The sequence below is a fragment of the Herpailurus yagouaroundi genome, unplaced genomic scaffold, assembly GCF_014898765.1.
Source record: "Herpailurus yagouaroundi ecotype Mexico unplaced genomic scaffold, PumYag 188, whole genome shotgun sequence".
Lineage (NCBI taxonomy): Eukaryota > Metazoa > Chordata > Mammalia > Carnivora > Felidae > Herpailurus > Herpailurus yagouaroundi.
In genome coordinates this window covers 40,554,907-40,574,992 of record NW_024412419.1, presented here as the reverse complement: position 1 = coordinate 40,574,992, position 20,086 = coordinate 40,554,907, and the positions used below count along the sequence as shown (strand labels likewise).

At 50.8% G+C, this 20,086-nt stretch overlaps 1 protein-coding gene across 1 annotated transcript in view; it reads left to right on the top strand.

The window, feature by feature from the left end:
• The window catches only part of ATOH8 (atonal bHLH transcription factor 8), a 32,576-nt gene extending 25,685 nt beyond the window's left edge, over window positions 1-6,891 (top strand). Inside the window, exon 3 of the mRNA XM_040496867.1 lies at window positions 5,825-6,891. Within this exon, the coding sequence (XP_040352801.1) occupies window positions 5,825-5,830 (6 nt within the window). The 3' untranslated portion in view covers window positions 5,831-6,891. The remainder of the gene's footprint in view (window positions 1-5,824) is intronic.
• The last annotated feature ends 13,195 nt before the right edge of the window (window positions 6,892-20,086 follow it).

The window sequence follows — 20,086 nt, the reverse complement described above, 5'->3', positions numbered from 1 at the left end:
TGGAGAGAACAAACACCCGCTGTTTACACAACATAACTCCACTTTCATAAACTGCTATATAGGTGCCAAGCATACTTAAATAATAAAAATCTTAAAATACAAGTAAACAAATAAACACCCAGACAAACAAAAAAAAATACTATATAGATAGGTCTAAGCATAAAAATATATGGAACAATAAGTCACCCAAGGCTATCAGTGGTTTGCTCCCACTGGGGAGACTGAGGTGATTGAAGTGTTGTTTCTTCTGTTCACTCTTCTGTATTTTCTAGTTTTCCTATAATTAGCATGTCCTACCTGTGTAATGTTTTTAAAAACTTAACTGCTTTATTGAGATCGTATATAGCTCACCTGTTTAAAGTGTCCACTTCAGGGTCGCGTGGGTGGCTCAGTTGGTTAAGTGTCCCACCCTTGCTTTTGGCTCAGGTCATGATCTCACAGTTGGGAGTTTGAGCCCCACATCAGGCTCTGTGCTGATGGTGCGGAGCCTGCTTGGGATTCTCTCTCTTTCCCTCTCTCTCTGCCCCTCCCCTGCTTTGTGTGCACGCTCGCATGCTCTCTCTCTCTCAAAATAAATAAATAAATTTAACAACAGAAAAAATTACTTAAAAAAAAATATGTCCACTTCAGTGGTTTTTAGTATTTTCACAACTATGTGCAGCCATTACCACAATTTTAGAACTTTTGTATCAGGCAAAAAAAAAAAAAAAAAAAAAAAAAAAATACCCTGTATGCTTTAGCTATTTCTTCCAACCCACGGTCTTCGCTGTCCCTCAGTCCTAGCCTACTCTGTGGATTTTCCCATTCTGGACAGTTCGTGTAAATGGAATCCTGTGACACATGGTCTTTGGTGCCTGGCTTCTTTCAGCATACTCTTCTCAGGGTTCATCTATGTTCTGGAAATGTGTTAGAGCTTCATTTCTTTTTGTGGCTGAATAATATTCCCTGGCATGGATACACCACACTTTGGTTATCCATTCATGAGGCAAGAGACATGCCTTATGTGATTTTAGAAGTTGTGTCTACATTTTTAAAAACAATCCATTGAAAGCAAATTGGTCAAGATGACATAAACTTACTTTGAGACTTTTCAGCCTGTGATGCCTTTTTATGTTTCTAAACACCCATTAGTCAAACCAAGGACCCAGCTTTTTCCAGGAACATGAGCCAGCACCTTCCAGTGTTCCCACTGTGTGCCAGGCCCTGCTGGGGAGGGGGGGGGGGCGGGGCACCGCTCCATTGTCTCATTGATTCTTGGCAACTGGAAGGTGAGTACTGTTACTAGGTTCACTATAAAGATGAGGAAACTGAGGCATAGAGAGATTAACTCACTTGCCCAGAGCCCCATAGCCTGCTGACTTTGGGGCCAAGGTGAACCCCAATGTTCTGCATTTAGAACCAAACATAGAACCCCCTTTCCAGCCCAAACGTGGGTGTACTTAAAAGTGAAAGAAAAAATAATACCTAATAGCATGGGTCTTGAAAAATACTTTTCCCACATCCTCTCTGCTTGTCTCTTGTATTTAAAAAAAATTTTTTTTTAAATGTTTATTCATTTGAGAGAGAGAGAGAGAGAGACAGTGCGATCAGGGGTGGGACAGGGAGAGAGGGAGACACAGAGTCCGAAGCAAGCTCCAGGCTCTGAGCCATTAGCACAGGGCCTGACACGGGGCTCGAACTCATGAACTGTGAGATCATGACCTGAGCCAAAGTCGGACGCTCAGCCAACCAACTGAGCCACCCAGGCGCCCCTTGTGTTTTTGTTTTAAACTAACATCTAAAACCTGACTATTCTTTTTAGGACAAACTAATGCAAAAGAAGGGATTTCCATTCCATTAGATGTCTTTTTCTGCATGTAGAAGGCTGTATCCAAATTGCTAAAATGTAAAAAAAAAAAAAAAAAAAATGTATAATTTAAAAATAATGAAAAATGGTTAAGTAGGTAACATGGACTGAAAATGAATTTAAAAGGTAAAATACTTGGGGCACCTGGGTGGCGCAGTCGGTTAAGCGTCCGACTTCAGCCAGGTCACGATCTCACGGTCCGTGAGTTCGAGCCCCGCGTCAGGCTCTGGGCTGATGGCTCGGAGCCTGGAGCCTGTTTCCGATTCTGTGTCTCTCTCTCTCTCTCTGCCCCTCCCCCGTTCATGCTCTGTCTCTCTCTGTCCCAAAAATAAATAAACGTTGAAAAAAAAAAATAAAAGGTAAAATACCTTAGAAAGCAGACACAGTCATTTTTAAATGCCCCTAAAATGGTAAAATTGCCCTGCAATACACAGAAGTGATCAAAAGAGGAAACCAATCCACCTAAAGCCAGAGACAGACTTGGTAAGCAGAGGACATAGAGTCAGAATAAAAAACTGGAGGTGAACAAAAGCAAAAAATGATGCAGAATTGTTCCAGGATTCACAACAATTACCCCAAGTTTCCGTAAAGCATAGGCATATTTTCAAAAATGCGAAGTTACATTTGAAACAGGAAACATACTCCATGGTATATAAAAGCTATGGTGAATAAAATGCCTGTGACTGGAAATATTTATTCACGTGTTCAACAAATATTTATCAAGATGCTAGTATGTGTCCAGACTGTTCTAGGCTCTCGGGCTACGTCAGGGAACAAAACAGACCATGTCCCTGTCCTTGTGGAGCTGATGTTCTGACCACAAATGATGTTCTGACCACAAATGAACAGATTAAAAAAAATGATTTCTAAATGTTATAGACTCAGCCACTTTGCCACTCTGACCAAATCACCTCCATCGGACTCAGCACGTCAGACCGCGGAAAGGGACCTGGGAGGCCATCTTGCCTAGTCGTGTTCAAAGTTTATTTTTCACTGCAGAACCTGTTTAAAGGGCATCTTCTGTGGTAAGGGGCTGGGATGTAGGAGACTTCTGTGAGCAGTGAGCCAAGAGCCTTTCCCCTCTGTACCCAGAGCCTTGGCCCAAAGAGGAAACACCACCTATAAATCCCAGAGCTGGATGGGGTTTGGGAGGCCCTCTCAGGCTGTGCTTCTATATGAGGTGACATAGGATGTTGCCACCAGTTTCATGAGAAGGGGTCTGTAGTACGGTTGCCAAAGTTGGGGGTATTTGCCAGCCCTCTCTGTCGCATTTGTAATTATGTGCCTGTAATTAATACACACACACATATACCCTGCCCCTTCTGAAGGGGCATCCATGGGTTTGTCTCCTAACCCCTCAGCCACAGCTGATCTGTGGAGGAAATCTGATTGAGGCTGGACCACTGGCTGCCTCCACTGGGACATTTGAGTTGGGGCACTGAGAGACTGGGCCAGCTGGTAGGCAGGAAGGAAGCAGATACTTGATGTGGCCGAGTGCTGCTTCTGGGAGGCACCTAGAGGGAAGTGCCACAGATTGACTCAGGGTGCAGTTGTGATCACAGGATCATAGGAGTTCAGAAAACAACGAGTAAATAAAGTCTTGTGAATTTCTTCATTGCAGGACTTTTCAGTCCTTTAATACGCTAATATATGTAGTGACTTTCCAAGGTGGGGTCAAGGTCTAAAATGTTTCCCAGACTCCCAGATGGGATAACCTCACCTGCCTAATGTTCGTACCCTTTGGGGGGAGTGCAAATCCATGTGTGTGCTGTACAAGTGAAGGAATTAAGCACAGAGAGGGAGAGTGAGTTCCCCAAAGTCACAAAGCTGGTTAATCACAGAGGAGGTCCTGGCACCCAAGGCCTCCCGGTGTTCTTCCCACCACGCCCCATTTGACATAAGACTTCCACGTATGGATGATATGTGTGCTGGGATTCCTGTACCGAGGTGGGCGGTGGGAACACAAGTCCAGTGTAGACACCAGGGAAAGGGTGGGAGCAAGAACTGAAGGTCAGGCTTTGGCGAGAAGAACCTGGCTCCCTTGCTCTTGGGTGGTAGTCATGGCTTCCGCAGGGCCTGAGGGCCAGTAGCGAGCCCGGGCAGGGCCCTGGCGCCTTGACCGAGTAGCCAGTGGGACAGCTCCGGCCCGCCTGCCCAGCCAGCTTTCTGCGCCGAACCCCCAGACCGCAGGCCGGCTGGACAGAGAGGAGCTCTGGGCCCTTCTCCGCAGGGCCCGCCCAGGCAGCCAGCGACTGGCTGACGCGGGCTGTAAATCACCCCGTGGACCACAGACCCTGTGCCATCCCCACGGGTTTCCTTTCCGCCTCTTAATCCTCCTCCTCAGACTCGGTAACAAAAAGCAGATTCCTGCTGGGGCCAGCCGCGCACCGCACTGTGGGCTCGGAGGATGTGAGCCGGGACTCACCCCATCAAGATGCTCCCTCTTCTTTCCTTTCTCCCTTCTCAGCCTCTGTTAGCTAGGGGACGCCCCCTCCTCCTGGCCCAGCTCTCGCCCTCCTCGGACCCCACTTCCAGCCTTACCCCAGCCTCGCACCCTGGCCGCTGGCCAAGCCCGGCGCCCCAGGCCTGCGAGGCTCACCGGGGCCTGTGGTTGGCAGGCCCTCCAGGCTGTGGTTTGGCCCCATCCCGGCTCCCCAAGCCTCCGGTTCAGCAGAAGCAGCTTCTCTGTGGTAGAACAAACATTGTCGATCCGCATTCGAATCCTGATGGCCGCCAGCTTCCAGCGCCCCCTCTCCACCGGCGATGGCTCACCTCTGAGATGAGGGTGCGGAGAAAGCCCCCCTGGCATGGTGGAGGTGCCTGACAGATGTTTTGCTTCAAAAGCGAGTACTTAGCTGTTTGTTCAGGATTGTTGCAAGGATCCCAGAGAAGCGGTATTTGGAGCTGCTTTCGTAGGAGTGTGCTGTGCCAGGTTAGGGCACTGCTGTTGCTCTTTGGCGTGTTTGGGTAGACTTGGAGGCCTCGCAGGACCCCCCCCCCGTACCCCCCACAGTGCTGACCTCCCCCAGAACCTGAAGTCCCAGCAGCCCCTGTGACCTTTCCCTGTCTCCTGTCCCTGGTAGCAAGTCACACCCTGCAGTCAGTTTTCTCATGAGCGACACCAGGTTCAGCTGCCAGAGTGAGGGTTCCAAAGGTCGGGACTGCGAGGCGCGCACGACGGTGCAACCTAGTGGTTTTCAAACTAGGCTCCTGCACACCCTGGGTTCTCAGAGATGTCCCAGGTCTCCCGTTGGAGGGAATGCACCCTGTGACCCCCTCTCCCTGTGTCCTCCCTACCCTGCTACTGCAAACACACCAGACCGTGTTTATCTGTTTTCTGTGTTAGGGTTTCACGGGTTAGACTTCATTTCTGCTGCTTAAAAGAAGTTTGAAAATTATTGACCTGCTCTAGCTGTGTCAGGAGAACACTGAGGCCCAGAGGAGTTAAGTGACTTGTCTCAGGTCACCCACCTGGTGGGGTGGATGGACAGCACCTAGAGGAGGCCCCTGGACTCCTGGTATAGTGCTGTTGTCTGAACAGCATAGGGAAAAGGGGCTGCGGTGGTCATTCCTGTGGGGGGTGGGGGGGGGGCAGACCTGACTCACATGCCTCAGAGGTGTGACCCGGAGGACTGTGTTATCAGCATCAGGTGTCCCTGAGCCCCCCTCTAACCCCTGCAGCCCTGCCCATATCCCCAAAGCGGCCAAGTCAGCAATGGCTCTGAAATGCAGAGTGAGGAGTAAGGGGACAGTGTGGGCTCTGGAGGCAGCCAGTTCTGGGTCCAGATGCCAGCTCCATCACTTACTGAACCCCTCAGGATGCAGTCCCCTGCCTGAGCCACACAGGTCTCTCCCGGGGCAGGAGCCAGCAAGGATCAAGAGAGAGGAGGTGCTGGGGTGCCAGCTCCTGGGATCAGCTGGCCTTTAGGAAAGAGTCAGGAGAGTCAAGTTTTTCTGATGGTTGGTTGTTTCTTTCAGGAGTGACTGGCCCCGGTCTAGACCAAGGATGCTTCCGTGGGCCCTCGTTCTGGTCAAGCCCGAGGAGAAGGTGAGCTCTCCAAGTCCAGCCTTGTCTTCTCCAGGATTCCACCAGATGCTCAGACCACTGCCTCTCAGGGTGGGGCAGGGGCACACCTGCCTCCCTCTTGCCCTCCTGTCCCCCCTCAGCCACTCTGGTGACTCTGCACTTTGCCCTCGGCCTGGTGGGGAGGGGAGAACAAAGCCTCCCCCTTGCCCAGGGCCTGAGGCCCTGTCTGGCTGCAGAAATTCGTTGCCAAAGATTCCACAGAGACACTGAAGAAATGGTGGTGACAAAACCCCACGGCAAAAAGCCACCCCATTGCTCTAGGACTTTTGCTCCTCCTGTTGCCCGAGTTCCATCTCAAGCCAAAGACGAGTCAGCGATCCCACAGGAAACTCATGGAAGGGATGGACATTTGGTGACCATTGGAAGCACTCAACCCTCTGACCTGGCACTCTCTTTCTACGCTGGGTCCTGAGCTGGCTGGGTACAAGATAAGCCTTCTGGGGGCTGTGAGAGGGGCTGGGGGTGCTTATATGGAGTGGGATGTGATATCCTGGCCCTCTTCTCTCCTTCCCACTGGCTGCCTAGGCCTCTGACCCTGATTGTCAGTGTTCTGGTCCAGGCTTCTTGGGCCCTGAGCATCATGCAAGGGAGTAAGGGGGAAAAGAAACCAATTTGACCACTCCGTACCCCACCTCAGGGTCTTGTCTCCCAAGGTGACCAGCCTAAAGGGTCTTTGCTCCCCAGCCAGCCCATCCAGCCACTCCTTGCCCATGGCCCACCCTCCTGGCTGGGACAACAAGATGGTGCCCTGCATGAAGGCCAGTGGTCTGTTCCTGGTTATGCAGGGGGTGGGCAGAGGGAAGGAAGGGACCAGGGAAATGGGCCAGTAAGGTGGCGAGGGGCATGTTCAAAGCCAAGGCCTATTCCTTCCTTGTGCTCAAAAGGCCAAAGCTGTTCACATCTGTGCTCAACCATCTGCTTCAAATTGAAGTAAAAGCCCAAACATGTAAAGAAAACACTTGCTCGTGTTGAATGGACTCTGTGGGCGACCAGGACTTTGGCTGGTCAGTTAAGGGGGAGTTGTGGGAGGAGGGGAGAGGCTGGTGTCGGCCTAGAAGTTGAGCATGTGAGTGTGTGTGTGTGTGTGTGTGTGTGTGTGTGTGTGTGTCTGTGTCAGGGTGTAGGGAGCCCTCACCATGACCTCAAATCTGGACTAGTGACCAGGAGGCCTGGTCAGAAACATGTGAGGAGCTCTTTCCACTTCATACCTCACTTAATCCATTCCACAAGTTTATGAGGTGGGAACTGTCATTTTAATCCCATTTTACAGATGAAGAAATAAGGCCCCAAGGAGACAGTGATGGCTCTGGCCCTCAAATCAGGGTGATCTCACGCCAAATCCTGTGCTCTTACCCCCTTTCTGGCCCCATAGTCCAGTCCCAGCCCAAAGTCTTTGTGTGGCCTTGTCACATCACTTCACCTCAGTGGGCATTTGGGGGTGGGGAAGAGGTCATAAGATAAGAATGGGGAGAGGACTGTCAGGGGCAGGGCTGCCCAGGGAGATGGGAGGTGATGAGGAAAGGAGCTATGCTCCTGCAGGGTGCACATTTGTCCCTTGGTTCAGCCCAGCCACGCCGTCTCTGTCTGCTCCCTCGGATCCTGGACTGGGTCCTGAATGTCTGCAGGTGCAGCTGACTGACAGGAGCCTCCTCCCCCTGCACTAGTGTTTCCCAGGCACGGCCCTTTGCCAAGAACCAGGTTGTTGGACAGGTCCTGGATCTGGGACAGAAGTAGGGGACCCAGACTGCTCAGAGCACTCCTCAGAGCAAAGGTGCCCTGCAAGACAGAATGGGCTTGGGATGGGGGCTTGGGATGGGGGCTGGTCACTGGGGTGCCCAGGTGGCTCAGTCGATTGAGCATCCAGCTCTGGATTTCAGCTCAGGTCATGATCTCATGGTGGGGAGATCAAGCTCTGCGTTAGGCTCGGCACTGACAGCATGGAGCCTGCTTGGGATTCTCTCTCTCCGCCCCCCTCTCTCTCTCTCACTGCCCCTTTCCACTCTCTCTCAAAATAAACATTAAAAAAAAAAAAAGGTTGGTCACCTAGGGCTCCAGGCACAAGTCATATCCCCACTCACTTGTCTCCCTGACTTTCTGAGTATTGCTGGTGACACTTCCTAGGGAAGCAGGAAATGTGGACCAAACAGCATGAAACTTATTGACATAAGAGGACCCTTTCTGTTACTAAAAGGTGGGGAGGTACCCTCATCCTGCTGCCAGGGGACCAGACCCCATGGCCTTACCACCCAAAAACAACCTGTGGCTTCCGCTCCCACCCCTTTCTTATTCCTGGCCTTTGTAACATACTTCCCTTTCGTTCTGAAGCATCTATTGGTCATTAGCTGCATTATCAGACATTAAGCTGGGTGTTCACAATGGAGGAATGGATCTCACACAGCACCTGTCTTCACGGAGCTCATGGACCTGTACAGGCAGATAAGCAAATAATTACGATACAGTCAGATGACTAAGATGTCGTTGGGAATTTCAGGCAATTCCTCCAAAGAGGCCTTGGGAGTTGGGTCTTTAAGGATGAACAGAAGTTTTCTCTGTGCAGAGGAATGGGAGAAGGACTTTTAGGAATACCTAGCCCTGGCGGGACATTGGAATCACCTAAGGAGATTATGATTATTGATATGAAATATTTATGCCAAAGTCCCATCTCCAGAAATTCTGATGTATTGGTGGAGTGTGACTTGGGCATTGGGATTTTTTAATGTTTAATTTTGAGAGAGAGAGAGAGAGGTAGGGGCAGAGAGAGAGGGAGACACAGAATCCAAAGCAGGCTCCAGGCTCTGAGCTGTCAGCACAGAGCCCAACACCGAGCTTGAACCCATGAACTGTGAGATCATGACCTGAGCCAAAGTCGGTGCTCAACCAACTGAGCCACCCAAGCGTCCCTGGCATTGGGATTTTTAAAAGCTCCCTAAGTGATTCCAAAGTGCTGGCAAGATTGAGAGCTACTGGTTTAAGTGGGCTCAGGTTTCTGACAAAAAAGTGATTTAGAATCACTGATGTGGGATACAGGCCGGGCCAAAAATGTGGATGGGTGGACGTGGGTGTGTGTGTATAGCTCTGTGTGCACATGTGTGCACATATGTGTGTGAACGATTGAAAGTTCATGCTTTTCTTTCTTTTTCCAGCTTCTCCCCCAGTACAGCAGCTTGTGTTTGTGCATAGACACACACACACACACACACAAATGTACACTCCTTCTTGTGTACACATGCACATCTGTATACACGCTTTCAGATATTCCCAGGGAAGGGAGATCCATTTGAGGTAGATTGAGATTGCCAATTTTCACTGGCAGCCTTTCAGGCCATTTTATGGAAGCAGCCAGGCAAGAAGACCCTCGACAGGATAAAAATTATGAAGAGCCACCCCCCTCACGTCCCAGTCCAGCGGAGGGTTTGTGATCACAGAGCCCTGCAGGTTTGTTTGCGGCACAGCCTCCTGCTTTGTTGTTTGCTCTGCGTCCTGAGCCCACGTGCCGGTGATGGCTCATCAATCACCAGCCACAGAGGGACCCAGGGGACCTGCGAGTGACACATATGTCTGTGTGTGTACCTCTGAGTGCCTGCCTGGTTCCTGCAGCATGCATGCTTCCTGCTCTCTGCAGGACACAAACCACAAAGAACTGCTCCAGGACTCGGAGTTCCCAGCTCCACCCAGCTTTATAAAACTTCAAAAACTCTGTGCACATCAGCTGCACTGCTTCCTGGTTCCGGCCCCACATCATCCCAGAAGAGAGGCTTAAGTTCTGGGGAGGGCGGTCCATGAGTCCCTGGGCCCCTTTCTGGGCTCACAGCTGGGCCAGGGTCCCAGGTGGATTCTGTCTCCCCACACAGTGACTCCTTCCTGTCCCCATCACCATCACTCTGGCCTGAGACATCCTCCTACCCTCCCTCTACCAACCTGAGTCCTCCAAGGGCCCTGGGCTGTCCTTTTTTCTCCGACCCACCCTCACCCCTCTCCCCTTTCTCACCAGCCTGCGAGGAGGAGGGGCAGGTCCCAGGGGCCAGAACAGGTAACAGCATGCAGGGACTGTGCTGGGAGCTGGAAGAACCCACAGAGCCCCTCATGCCGGTGATCCAGGGCGGAGATGTGGGCACGTGCTGTGCTGTGGTCAGCCATGGTAGGCCAGCTGGGAGGCCGGAGCTGGCACTGCACTTGCCTCCCTCTGTCCATGCTGTTTTCTGAGCAGCAACGTAGTCATCACCAGTAGCCCAGTGACAGTCTGGCCTTCTCAGAGCAAGACTTGGACATCTCCAAGTGTTTCCTTCAAAGGGACTTGTAATGCCATTGTCACTCTGACCTCTTGCTGCCGCCAATCCTGCACAGCTGTGTTCTGTTTCCAGGCTCCAGGAGCACAGGGAGGCATGGAGGGGGACCTGCCTGGGAGGTGGGGTGGGGGTGGGGGGCCAGAGGAAGGGCAGCTGGCTTTTCCTTTGCTACCGCGCCCCCCCCCCATCCTGGTTCTCACCTTGGCACACTCCTCCCCTCTGATACCCCAGACCCCAGACAAGCTCTGTTTGCCTTCCTGAAGCCGGGCACCCCCAAGGAACTTGTATTTATAAATAACGACCTGGTTTTACAGATATTTGGGCACATGTCTAATCTCCAGATGAGCTATGAATTCCTAGAAGGCGAAGATTGGGTCTAATTCATCTCCAAATCCTCGAAAAGGCCTTGCAAAATGTATATATTGGTTTCTTTGTTAAATGAATAAAAAAGTGGAAAATATGGTGATTCCCGCATTTACTTTCTTCCTTCCACAAATAGCTACCACGCAGCTAATTTGTTCAAGATCCCGAGAGAGTGAGACACAGGCGTTTTCCAAAACCTCAAAGAGGCTCCAAGGGAGAAGGGCCAGAGCAGAGTGGAGCCTGGGCTGTGGGCACTTTTGCTCTTTCTGCAGCTGAGCCTTTTGAGACCCTGCGAAGAGCACAGCTTCAGAGCACACGGGCCAGGCACGGAGGAGGTAAACTGCTGTGGACCGGGTATGGATGAATGAATGAGCGCTGCCACACCCCCTGACCGCCTGCCTCAGACATCACCAATCAGCGGTGGCTCTCCTTCCCGGGCTCTGCGGTCGGAGTTCCTGACCGCGCTCCGGGCAGTCACTGTTAATCAATCGAAGAGATGCGCTCTCTCTGCCTTCCTGGAGCAAGTTTCGGTAGGAACACCCTCAGACCAGCCTGCTGGGTGCACCGCCAGGAAGACCGGACTGAGGCTAGGTTAGAAGGCCTGCCTTCGCTATTGCTCATGGGGCTGTGTGGCGCCCCCTGGCTGGCCTGTCTTTGATCTGTTCCCGGCTGACCCTTCCTCCGCTGTGGCTGATAGTGGTTTATTTCTGAAGTCCCTCCCCTGGGCCCCTCTCCGCCGGGGCAAAGTCCAGGTTCCTTAGCTGCCCAACAGATCTGTGGCCAGTGGTCCTCGCTGTCTTCCAGCGTCTCCAACATCCCCCCCCCCCAGTCTCTATGACCCCCAGTTTGGCATCCTGGGGTGCTGGCCGAATTCCAGGTTCCTTTTCTCTGGCTGCCCCTGAAACAACATGCTTTCTGAACCCTAGTGTTTGCTGCAGTGGAAACGGTTCCTTTTCAATCTAACTTTCCTCTGCGTCGGATCCACCTAGGCCCCCTGGTTCCTCCCAGAACTGGAGTTCTCCCAGTCCCGAACCTGGGCACCCAGAGGGACGCTGTTTTACCCAACAGCAGTGGCCTAGGTCCTAAGGTTCCTCTCTCCTGTTGAGATATAAATAAAAACATCTCCACCTCCATCCTGTCTTCACAGAAGGCCAGCATCGCTCCAGATCTCTGAGGATTCTCAGGGGCCTTATATCCCCATGGTTATCTCAGCTTTGACTTCTTGGGTCCAGTGAATTCATAATCTCTCTGCCAATTGCCTCCTATGGCTGATGCTGTCTCTCTAACCTACTTCAGCTCAAGGGAACACAGCCACATTTCCTCAATTTCCCCCAAACACCACTCACATATGGCAGTTGTATGTAGAGGAATTATTTTTCTCTTTCTTGATGATTTTTAAAGAAATGTTTACACTCACACACAAAAAACAAACAAGGCCTTGCCTTTTTCTTCCCAATTTATTTAGCTGATTTCATATATTTTTGACAGGTTCATCATGTTTCCGGCAGTTATAAATATTTTCCCCTCTGGCTTCACTCCCTGACACTACATTTCTGGGCTGTGACTCACCCTAAGTTGTCCCACAGCTGGGGCTTGAATCCAGCCTTTTTTCTTCAATCTAATATCCCCCTTAACCAACCCCAGGTCCCCACCAAACCCAGGCCAGACAACATGAGACTATAAAATATGATGTCCAGTGGAAAGGTCACGAGCAAATAGGGCGGCTGGCTGGGGCTCTCACCCACCCTCAGTTGAACAGTATCCAAGGTCCTGCTTCCGGGGCAGAGGTACATGGGGATGCATGCCGTGGGGCAGCCACATTTCTCCCTTCAGGCTTTCCTGTAAGGGAAGCCTGTCCCTCCTAAAACAGCTGACTGATGACACCACCAGGAACAGGGGACAGGACAAAGCCTGCCCCTCCCCCAGGAAGCAGACAGAGCCCTGAACTTAACCCTGTGCCAGCCCCATACCCCAAACCACCTTCAAAGCCATCTGGCCCACAGACAACAAGCACTCATCCTCTGGGGTTTCATTTTCAGCTCCACACCAGAAGTTTCTAGAGAATTTCCCTCTTGCAGACACATACATGCATGCAACACACAATTTTTTTTTTTTTTTAAATAAAGAACTCAAATGTTTCCAAGTTGCAAGAAAGAAATCTCCATTTTTGGGGAAGAAAATAAAACAAAAAGCAAGTTTTTTGGCACACTTTGGGATAGCTATGTTGACCTTTATTTTCTAAATAAAAACCCGGATTTGAAAAAGATTTTGGTGCCTCTTTCAGGTGTGAGAGGCAGCCTAGGAAGCCAAATTTGTAATTTGGGGAAGAGCTCTAAGATGAACAGGACTGGGCCTTCTAAGAACAAAGGGTTCAATGGTCCTCTCCATTGGGAGCCTCAGCGTAATATACTCCTCTGAAAAGTCCTGCAGTAGGAAAACATTTAACTTTGAGAAATGAGCGCCTCTCCAACTTAGTTCAGCACTTATTCTCTTTAAAAAAAATGCTGGGACACCTGGGTAGCTCAGTCAGTTAAGCATCTGACTTCAGCTCAGGTCATGAGCTCACGGTTCGTTCGTGAGTTCGAGCCCTGCATCAGGCTCTGTGCTGACAGCTCAGAGCCTGGAGCCTGCTTCAGATTCTGTGTCTCCCTCCCTCTCTGCCCCTCCCCTGCTGGCGCTCTGTCTCTCTCTCTCTGAAAAATAAACATTAAAAAAATGTTTTTACTGTGGAAAAATGTATGTAGCATAATATTTGTCATTTTAACCATTTTTAGTGTCACAATTCAGTGGCATTAAATATGTGCACAATGTCGTATAACCATCACCACTATATATACCCCAAACTTTGTCCTCACCCCCGTAAAAACCCTTCCCACCTCCCCATGGCCCCTGGTAGCCTCTATTCTACTTTCTGTCTCTATGAATTTGCCTATTCTAGGTAACTCATGTAAGTGAAATTTTGTACCATAATTTGTCCTTCTCTATTAGCCTTAATGCACTAAGCATAATGCTTTTAATAAGGTCTGTTCATGTTATAGCCTGTGTCAGAACTTTATTCCTTTTTGTGGCTGAATAATATTCCATTGTATGTATATGCTACATTTTGCTTATTCATTCTTCTATTGATGGAGCACACTTAATCTTTATTTCATACCCCTGTCTCTCATGGGACACTAAGAGGGTTCCCTGGAGCACAGTTTGAAGACTGCTAGTGTGTGAAGCCACTAGAATGTTTGGATTTTGAATGGGCCAGGATTTTCTTACCCACATGCTTGCCCCAGGCACTGCCGGAAGTGCTCTGGTCAGCTCAGCCTCCAAACTCAAGGCTGGGCTGAAGCCCCGAGAGGTGAAGCTGTCTGAGAAGGACCTTGGAGGGGTGCTCAGTGGTCAGTGCTTGGGGAGATGAGGGAGAGCCTTGCCCTCTAACCCTCGCAGGGCACATGGCCCTGCTTGTGCTGTGGGGACCCACTGGGATGACTGACAGCTCAGTGTTGGTGACATCTGTCAGGGCTGCCTTCCCGGGCTTTGATGGTAGGACTGGACAGGAGCCAAACTTGAGGGGAGCAGTTGCCTGAGAGGCCCCGGCCCCCTCTTGGCAGCCTCACAGGTGCACCCTGTCCTGTTCCTTCAGGGAGCTGGACGACGTGTTCTGAACCACTGCCCCTCCCCGCCCTTCCCTGTCAGCACTTCCCACAGAGACCGCTTTCTAGCAGGCAGGCAGACCCTCGAGGCTCAATCCCCCTGTAGAGGGTCTTCCGCTGCTCTCTCCTCCCCCACGAGCGGGTCTGGGAAAGGCAAGCGAGGCAGCAGCCAGAGTCGAGCCTCCTGTGACTGGGGGAGAACCCGGTCCCCTCCGGGGACCTGGAGGCCTGGCGTCCAGCTTGGCCGCCTCTCTTGACTACAAGGAGCCAGTGGCTCTGTGACCTCCAAGGTCTCTCAGAGCGATGTCCAACCTGGGTCCCAAACTGCGTGGGTCCTGCCTCTGTGCCGGAGGTCAGGGCTCAGGTTACAACCCCACACACAGGCTCTACCACCACAAGGAGCTGGAAGCCATGCCTCGTTCTTGCTAGAACGGCTGTTATGTCTCCTCCCCAGAGATTATCTTCTAAACCAGAGAACTATTTGAAGGAGCAAAGACCTTGCCAGAGTTGTGAAGCAAAACAAAAAAGCAATGGCATCTTTAGAGAAACTACAAATAAACGAGCGGTCATCCTTCTGATCTGGGTACAGGTCACCTCCTCAGCCCCCAGCCCCATCCCCTCAACAGAAGGCCCTTTACCCTTTATCCAAACTCCATGTGGCTGGGGCCCCCCAGGACACCTCCCTTCCCCTCACGTCACTGATACTTGGATCTCCTTCCATCTTCCTGGCCCAGATGTGGGCTCCAGGAGGGCAGGGAGGGGGTCCAGCTGTCTCCCTCTGCAGGCCCCAAGGCCTTGCCATACAGCACGGCTGCTCTGGGGTGGGAGGGCTCCTTGGGATTCTTTGCCCTGGTGAGGGGCTGCAGGCTGAGCCCAGAGGGTCCTGCCCATCCCACCCCGGCCTGCGGGCCATCCTGCCAAGCCCAGCAGAGATTCAGGTGAAGGAGAAAATTATCAGGTAAGAGGAGTGTTCTCGGTGTGAAAGGAATGAGAAGCAGGAGCCAGATGGAACACACAGTGAGGGGAATCGGTGACGTTGAAGCTTCTCCAGCCCAAAGCTGCGCAGAGGATTGGAGTAAAATCGCCTCCCCCACAGGACGAGGTTGGGGGTGTTCACCCTTGCTGGGGCCTGTGAGCACCTGCCTCCTAGGGCCTGAGCCCACCTTGAGACCTGCCTTCTCCCAGAGCTCTGGCTCCCTCTCCCACCTGGGCCAGTCTATTCTCAGGGGGTTTTCTTCCTGGCTCACGGAGCCCAGCCCTGCCAGGAGCCAGGCCTCTCTCGGTTCTTCTCTGTCCTCTGAGGGAGCCCATTTTTGCCTCCTGGCTTCTTCTTTCCTCTCCCCAGCCTGGTTTCCTCAGGTGGTGGGTTCAGGGTTCAACAGCATACTCCAGGCCTCTCCTGGCATGCAGATTGTCACAGGTGCCAGGGGCCCTGACGCTGGTTCTCAGCCCTGCCGCTTACTCCTGTGTGACCCAGGAGAAGGACTCCCCTCTCTGAGCCTCCGTTTCAATTCATAAAATACATGGTTGGAGGACATGATGACTATATCTTCTTCCAGCTACATAATTCTGTCACTCTAGAAGTTATCAGTCAACACCAGGCTGAGTTAAAAATCTATTTAAATTAAAAAAAAAAAATCTACTTAAATTCTATTCTAATTTCACCATTTTAAGCCTGCCTGCCCCATCAGGCATCACCCACGGTGGGAAGGAAGAGGCATTTCATTCCATCTGCTTTTCTCACTCAGGACTGGCCTTGGCGGGCCTGTCCTCTCCCCTGGCCCTCTGAGCCCCTCCCAGGGCTGTGGAACTTCCTCCCACCCGGTCCTTAGTCCTCAGTCAGGGGCTCGTTTCCTCCCCAGGGGCCTGAGCACTTTCCCAAGGAGCCAGTGCCTTCCTTGCTGCCAGGCCACTTACTCAGAGGCGGGGCCTGGATCCTCTTGGCAGGTACCGACTTGCTGTAGATGAGACTTAATTAACACAGGATCTGATTTCCTCCGGTCCTGGGTGAGAGGCACCGCCTCAGGCGCTCAAGGACACAGCAGCGTAGTCCATTGTTGTCTGGAGAAGTCCAGCTGCTGCCCCCTGCACTGCTGGCAGGGTCTGTCAGCTGCTGTCCTCTTGCTCCTCCCTGCTCCGGGGGGGCTCTTTTCGCTTCCCTCCCTGAGGGGTTCATTCAAGTACACGCCCACCTTCACGACTGAAGTCCTTCTCCAGGGCCACATCTTCCAGCCCTCTTGCTCAGGACGTTCATGATGCTAAGTCCAGAGTTGGCCCTCAGTGCTCACCAGAACTGACCTGTCCACACATTTGATGCAGCCCATCCCCTGTCCCCGAAGTAGCACTCTGTCCCTCTGGGCTGCCTCCTACTGCTCTGGCTGCTCCTTCTCAGCCTCTTTGGCTTGTTGGCTGTCCTGGGGCTCAGGGGTCTGGTCCGTCATTCTCTCTCCTCCCTAACCCTTTGCAGGTCAATGACTTCCAAATTCATAGCTGCATTCCAGAGACGGCTACATCCCTCTCAGAGGAAAACCGGGTCCTACAGCCTCCTCCAAGGCCTGCACCCCCTGCCCTGCTTACCTCCCTGACCCCACCATCTACCCCTCCCCTCTCTGTGGTTCTTTGACACACCAGACTAGCCCGCCTCTGGGCCTTTGCATCTGCTGTTCCCCCACCTGGAATGCTCTACTCCACAATATCCCCATGACCTTTTCCCTTGCCTTCTTCCATTCTTTGATCAAATGCTGCCTACTCGGTGAGGCCTTCCCTGATTATTCTATTGTAAATTGCCTTCTCTGCCTACTCAGTAATTCCTTTCCTCCCCCTGGAAGGTAAACTCACTGGGATCAGGGAGTTTTGTTTGTTTTAGTCACTGCATTCCTGGTGTCTAGAACATTGCCTGGCACATAGTAGTTGATCAACAAATATTGGTTGAACAAATGACTGGATGCTTCAGTGTTTGTCCCTGTACATATGTCCTCATGTTCCGGGGGTTTTACTTCTGCGAGTAAATCCCGGAAGTGAAACTGTTATGTCAACTGCACATAGTGTAGAGTACTTTTAATTTTAATAAACAACCTCAGATTATTTCCCCACGAGGTTGTAGCAGGTCATGCCCATTTCCCTGCCTGTGCTGGATGTTATCTCACTCTTGATTCTTGCCAAAGCGCTAATGAGGGGAGAGGCATCTCATTGTTTTAATTTTCATTTTCCTGACTAACTAGAGAAGGATGTGTTTCTTATTTATTGACCTCTTGAATTTTTCTTACTTCTGTTGAATGTCTTGTTCACAGCCTTTGCTCATTTTTTGGTTTTGGGAGTGGTGGTGGGGAGAACACCTTACCTTTTCTAATGAGCGTTTAAAGGGAATCTTCATTTCTTAAAAAAAAAAAATTTAGGGACGCCTGGGTGGCTCAGTCGGTTGCACATCTGACTCTTGATTTCAGCTCAGGTCATGATCCCAGGGTCATGGGATCAAGCCCCGCATCAGGCTCTATGCTGAGTGTGGAGCCTGCTTAAGATTTTCCCTCTCCCTCTGCCCCTCTCCCCTGCTCACTCTCTCTCTCTCTCTCTCTGAAATGAAATGAAATGAAATGAAATAGAATAGAATAAACCAAATAATTCTGATACTTATGAAGGTTCTGGAGCTGTTGTCCTAGAGTGAGTATCCTGGTTTGCCACTGGGATCCCCTATGAGTTTTGGAATTAAAGATGTTTTAAAGTTTTTTTCTTGCTGATTCTCCATATTTTCTACAATGCATGTTGTTACTTCAAAAAAGATGAAAAACAATCATAGGAAAGTCATGCTGTGATTCCAATGATGATTAGGATGTACTTTTTAATGACAGTTACATAAAAAGTCTTTCTGTGTATAGAAACTCTAACAATGGATCAGCCAAAATGAAAAGGTGGGGAGAGATTATGGGTAAACTTTCCTTACAATGGGTGCCAGGTGAGTGAGGCAGGGAAGAGGTGATGGTGAATCCCTAGTGGAAAAGGATGAGCTGTAGGAATGATGGCACTTGGCCTACAACACTCTAGGCTGTGCCTTGGCAGACATCACTAATCAATCACTTCAGTGGTTTCTCTGAAGTCCAGACTCAGCCTTAGAATCTTTCTCAACCCAGTAGGCCAAGGAGCCACCAGTCACAGATCAGAGTTGGGGGGCAAGATGAAACCCATTCACTCACTCTTGCCCAAGCAAGGGGCAGTGCAATCAGTCAGCCCCACAGAGGCCTCTCTTGCTGGGGCAGGGGCATGCTCCCCAGTGACCTCATGGCTGCCCCGGAGCTGCAGTCCAGTTGGTTGCTCCTGCCCAGAAGGGGCACCTAGGGTGTTTTCGACCTGCACTGGCTCCCATCATGATAGCTAGCATCGCTTTCTGGAATCCCTTTTCCTCTGGACTCTAGGTCTTGCTGGTAACTGGGAACACTGTCGCCAGCCTGGATGCTTGCTCTGGATTTTGCCCAGTCCCTGGCACATCCCCTCGGGTGCCACACCTTGGTTGTTCCCGCCATTGGCCTGACTCTCCAGCCTCTGACTTCTGTTCTCATGATTCTTGGCCTGCCCTTGACCCGCCACCCCCTGGACTCAGCTGTGATGTCATGCTCTGTGTCCAGTGGCACATCCCGACTCTCTAACCAGGCTCTTGGCCCTGCCTGCCTCTCCTTCCTGCTCTGCACTTGGCTGGCCTCAGAGCTGACAGATTCACCAAGACTCACTGCAGTTTGCCTAGAATTCCTCACTGACCCTCCTCCTCTACATGAGGTAGGTTGATTAGAAAGGATAGGAGAAAATATTTTTTTAACAGCTTTTTCTGTTTGGGGAGAAACAGTAAATGATACAGAAAAATGACATAGAAAGGTATGGAAAAAGTCGGCAGTAATTTAACCACCTGGAGATAACCATTGCTATTAAGTTGGCAAACACCTTTCCCAGTCACCTCTCCACCTCCACACCCGTTGAGATATGTGTATATAAATCGTCTTAAATGGGATCATGCTGTTAGTCAACCTGCGTTTTTCACTCATCCATATGCCATGAACATCAGAAAGGATGCCATTGATGAAAAACATATTTTCCTGCTCCTAGAATGTAAATTAGATTCCACCAGATTCTTTTTGTTCACCTAGCATATCTGCATTTTTGCTTCTTTTGAGTCAGAAACTTAATTCATGTCCCATTTCTTTCCCATAGCAACAGATCACCAATTTTTAGCCGGGTGTATAGCCACTGCAATAAAGGCAATATATGCCAGCTCCCCCTGGCCTATGTGTGGTCATGTGACTGAGTTCTAGTCAATGGGCTATGAGCGGAAGAAGTGTACATACAACTTCCCAGATGTGTCCTGTGGTGGTTTTATATATGTCCACAAATTCTTTGATAGTCCTTCTTGCATTAAGGTGAAGCCTAATCCTCCTCCCTTTAAGTGTATGCTGTACATAGGGACTTGCATCTAATGAACATCATGTGGCAGGAGTCACTGTATGTGACCTGCAAGATTTAGGACCGAAGAGGCAGTTGGCTTCCCTCCTTGCTCTATCTTGTAATAACCACTCTTGGGAAGCCAACTGCCAGGTCATGAGGACAATCAAGAAGCCCTGGGGAGAGGCCCATGTGGTGAGGAACTGAGGCTTCCTGCCAATAGCCACACGAGCCATCTTGGAAGCAAGTTCTGAAGCTTTCGGTCTAGCCCTCAGATGACTGCCGTCCTGGTGGACATCTTGACTGCAGCCTCTGAATTCCTGACTCAGGGAAGCTGAGATGATAAATGTTGATTGTTTAAAGCAACTCAGTTTTGGGGTAATCTGTTACACGGCAGTAAACACCCGATACATGCCCTTAAGAGGATGGGTGGGTCTTCCCT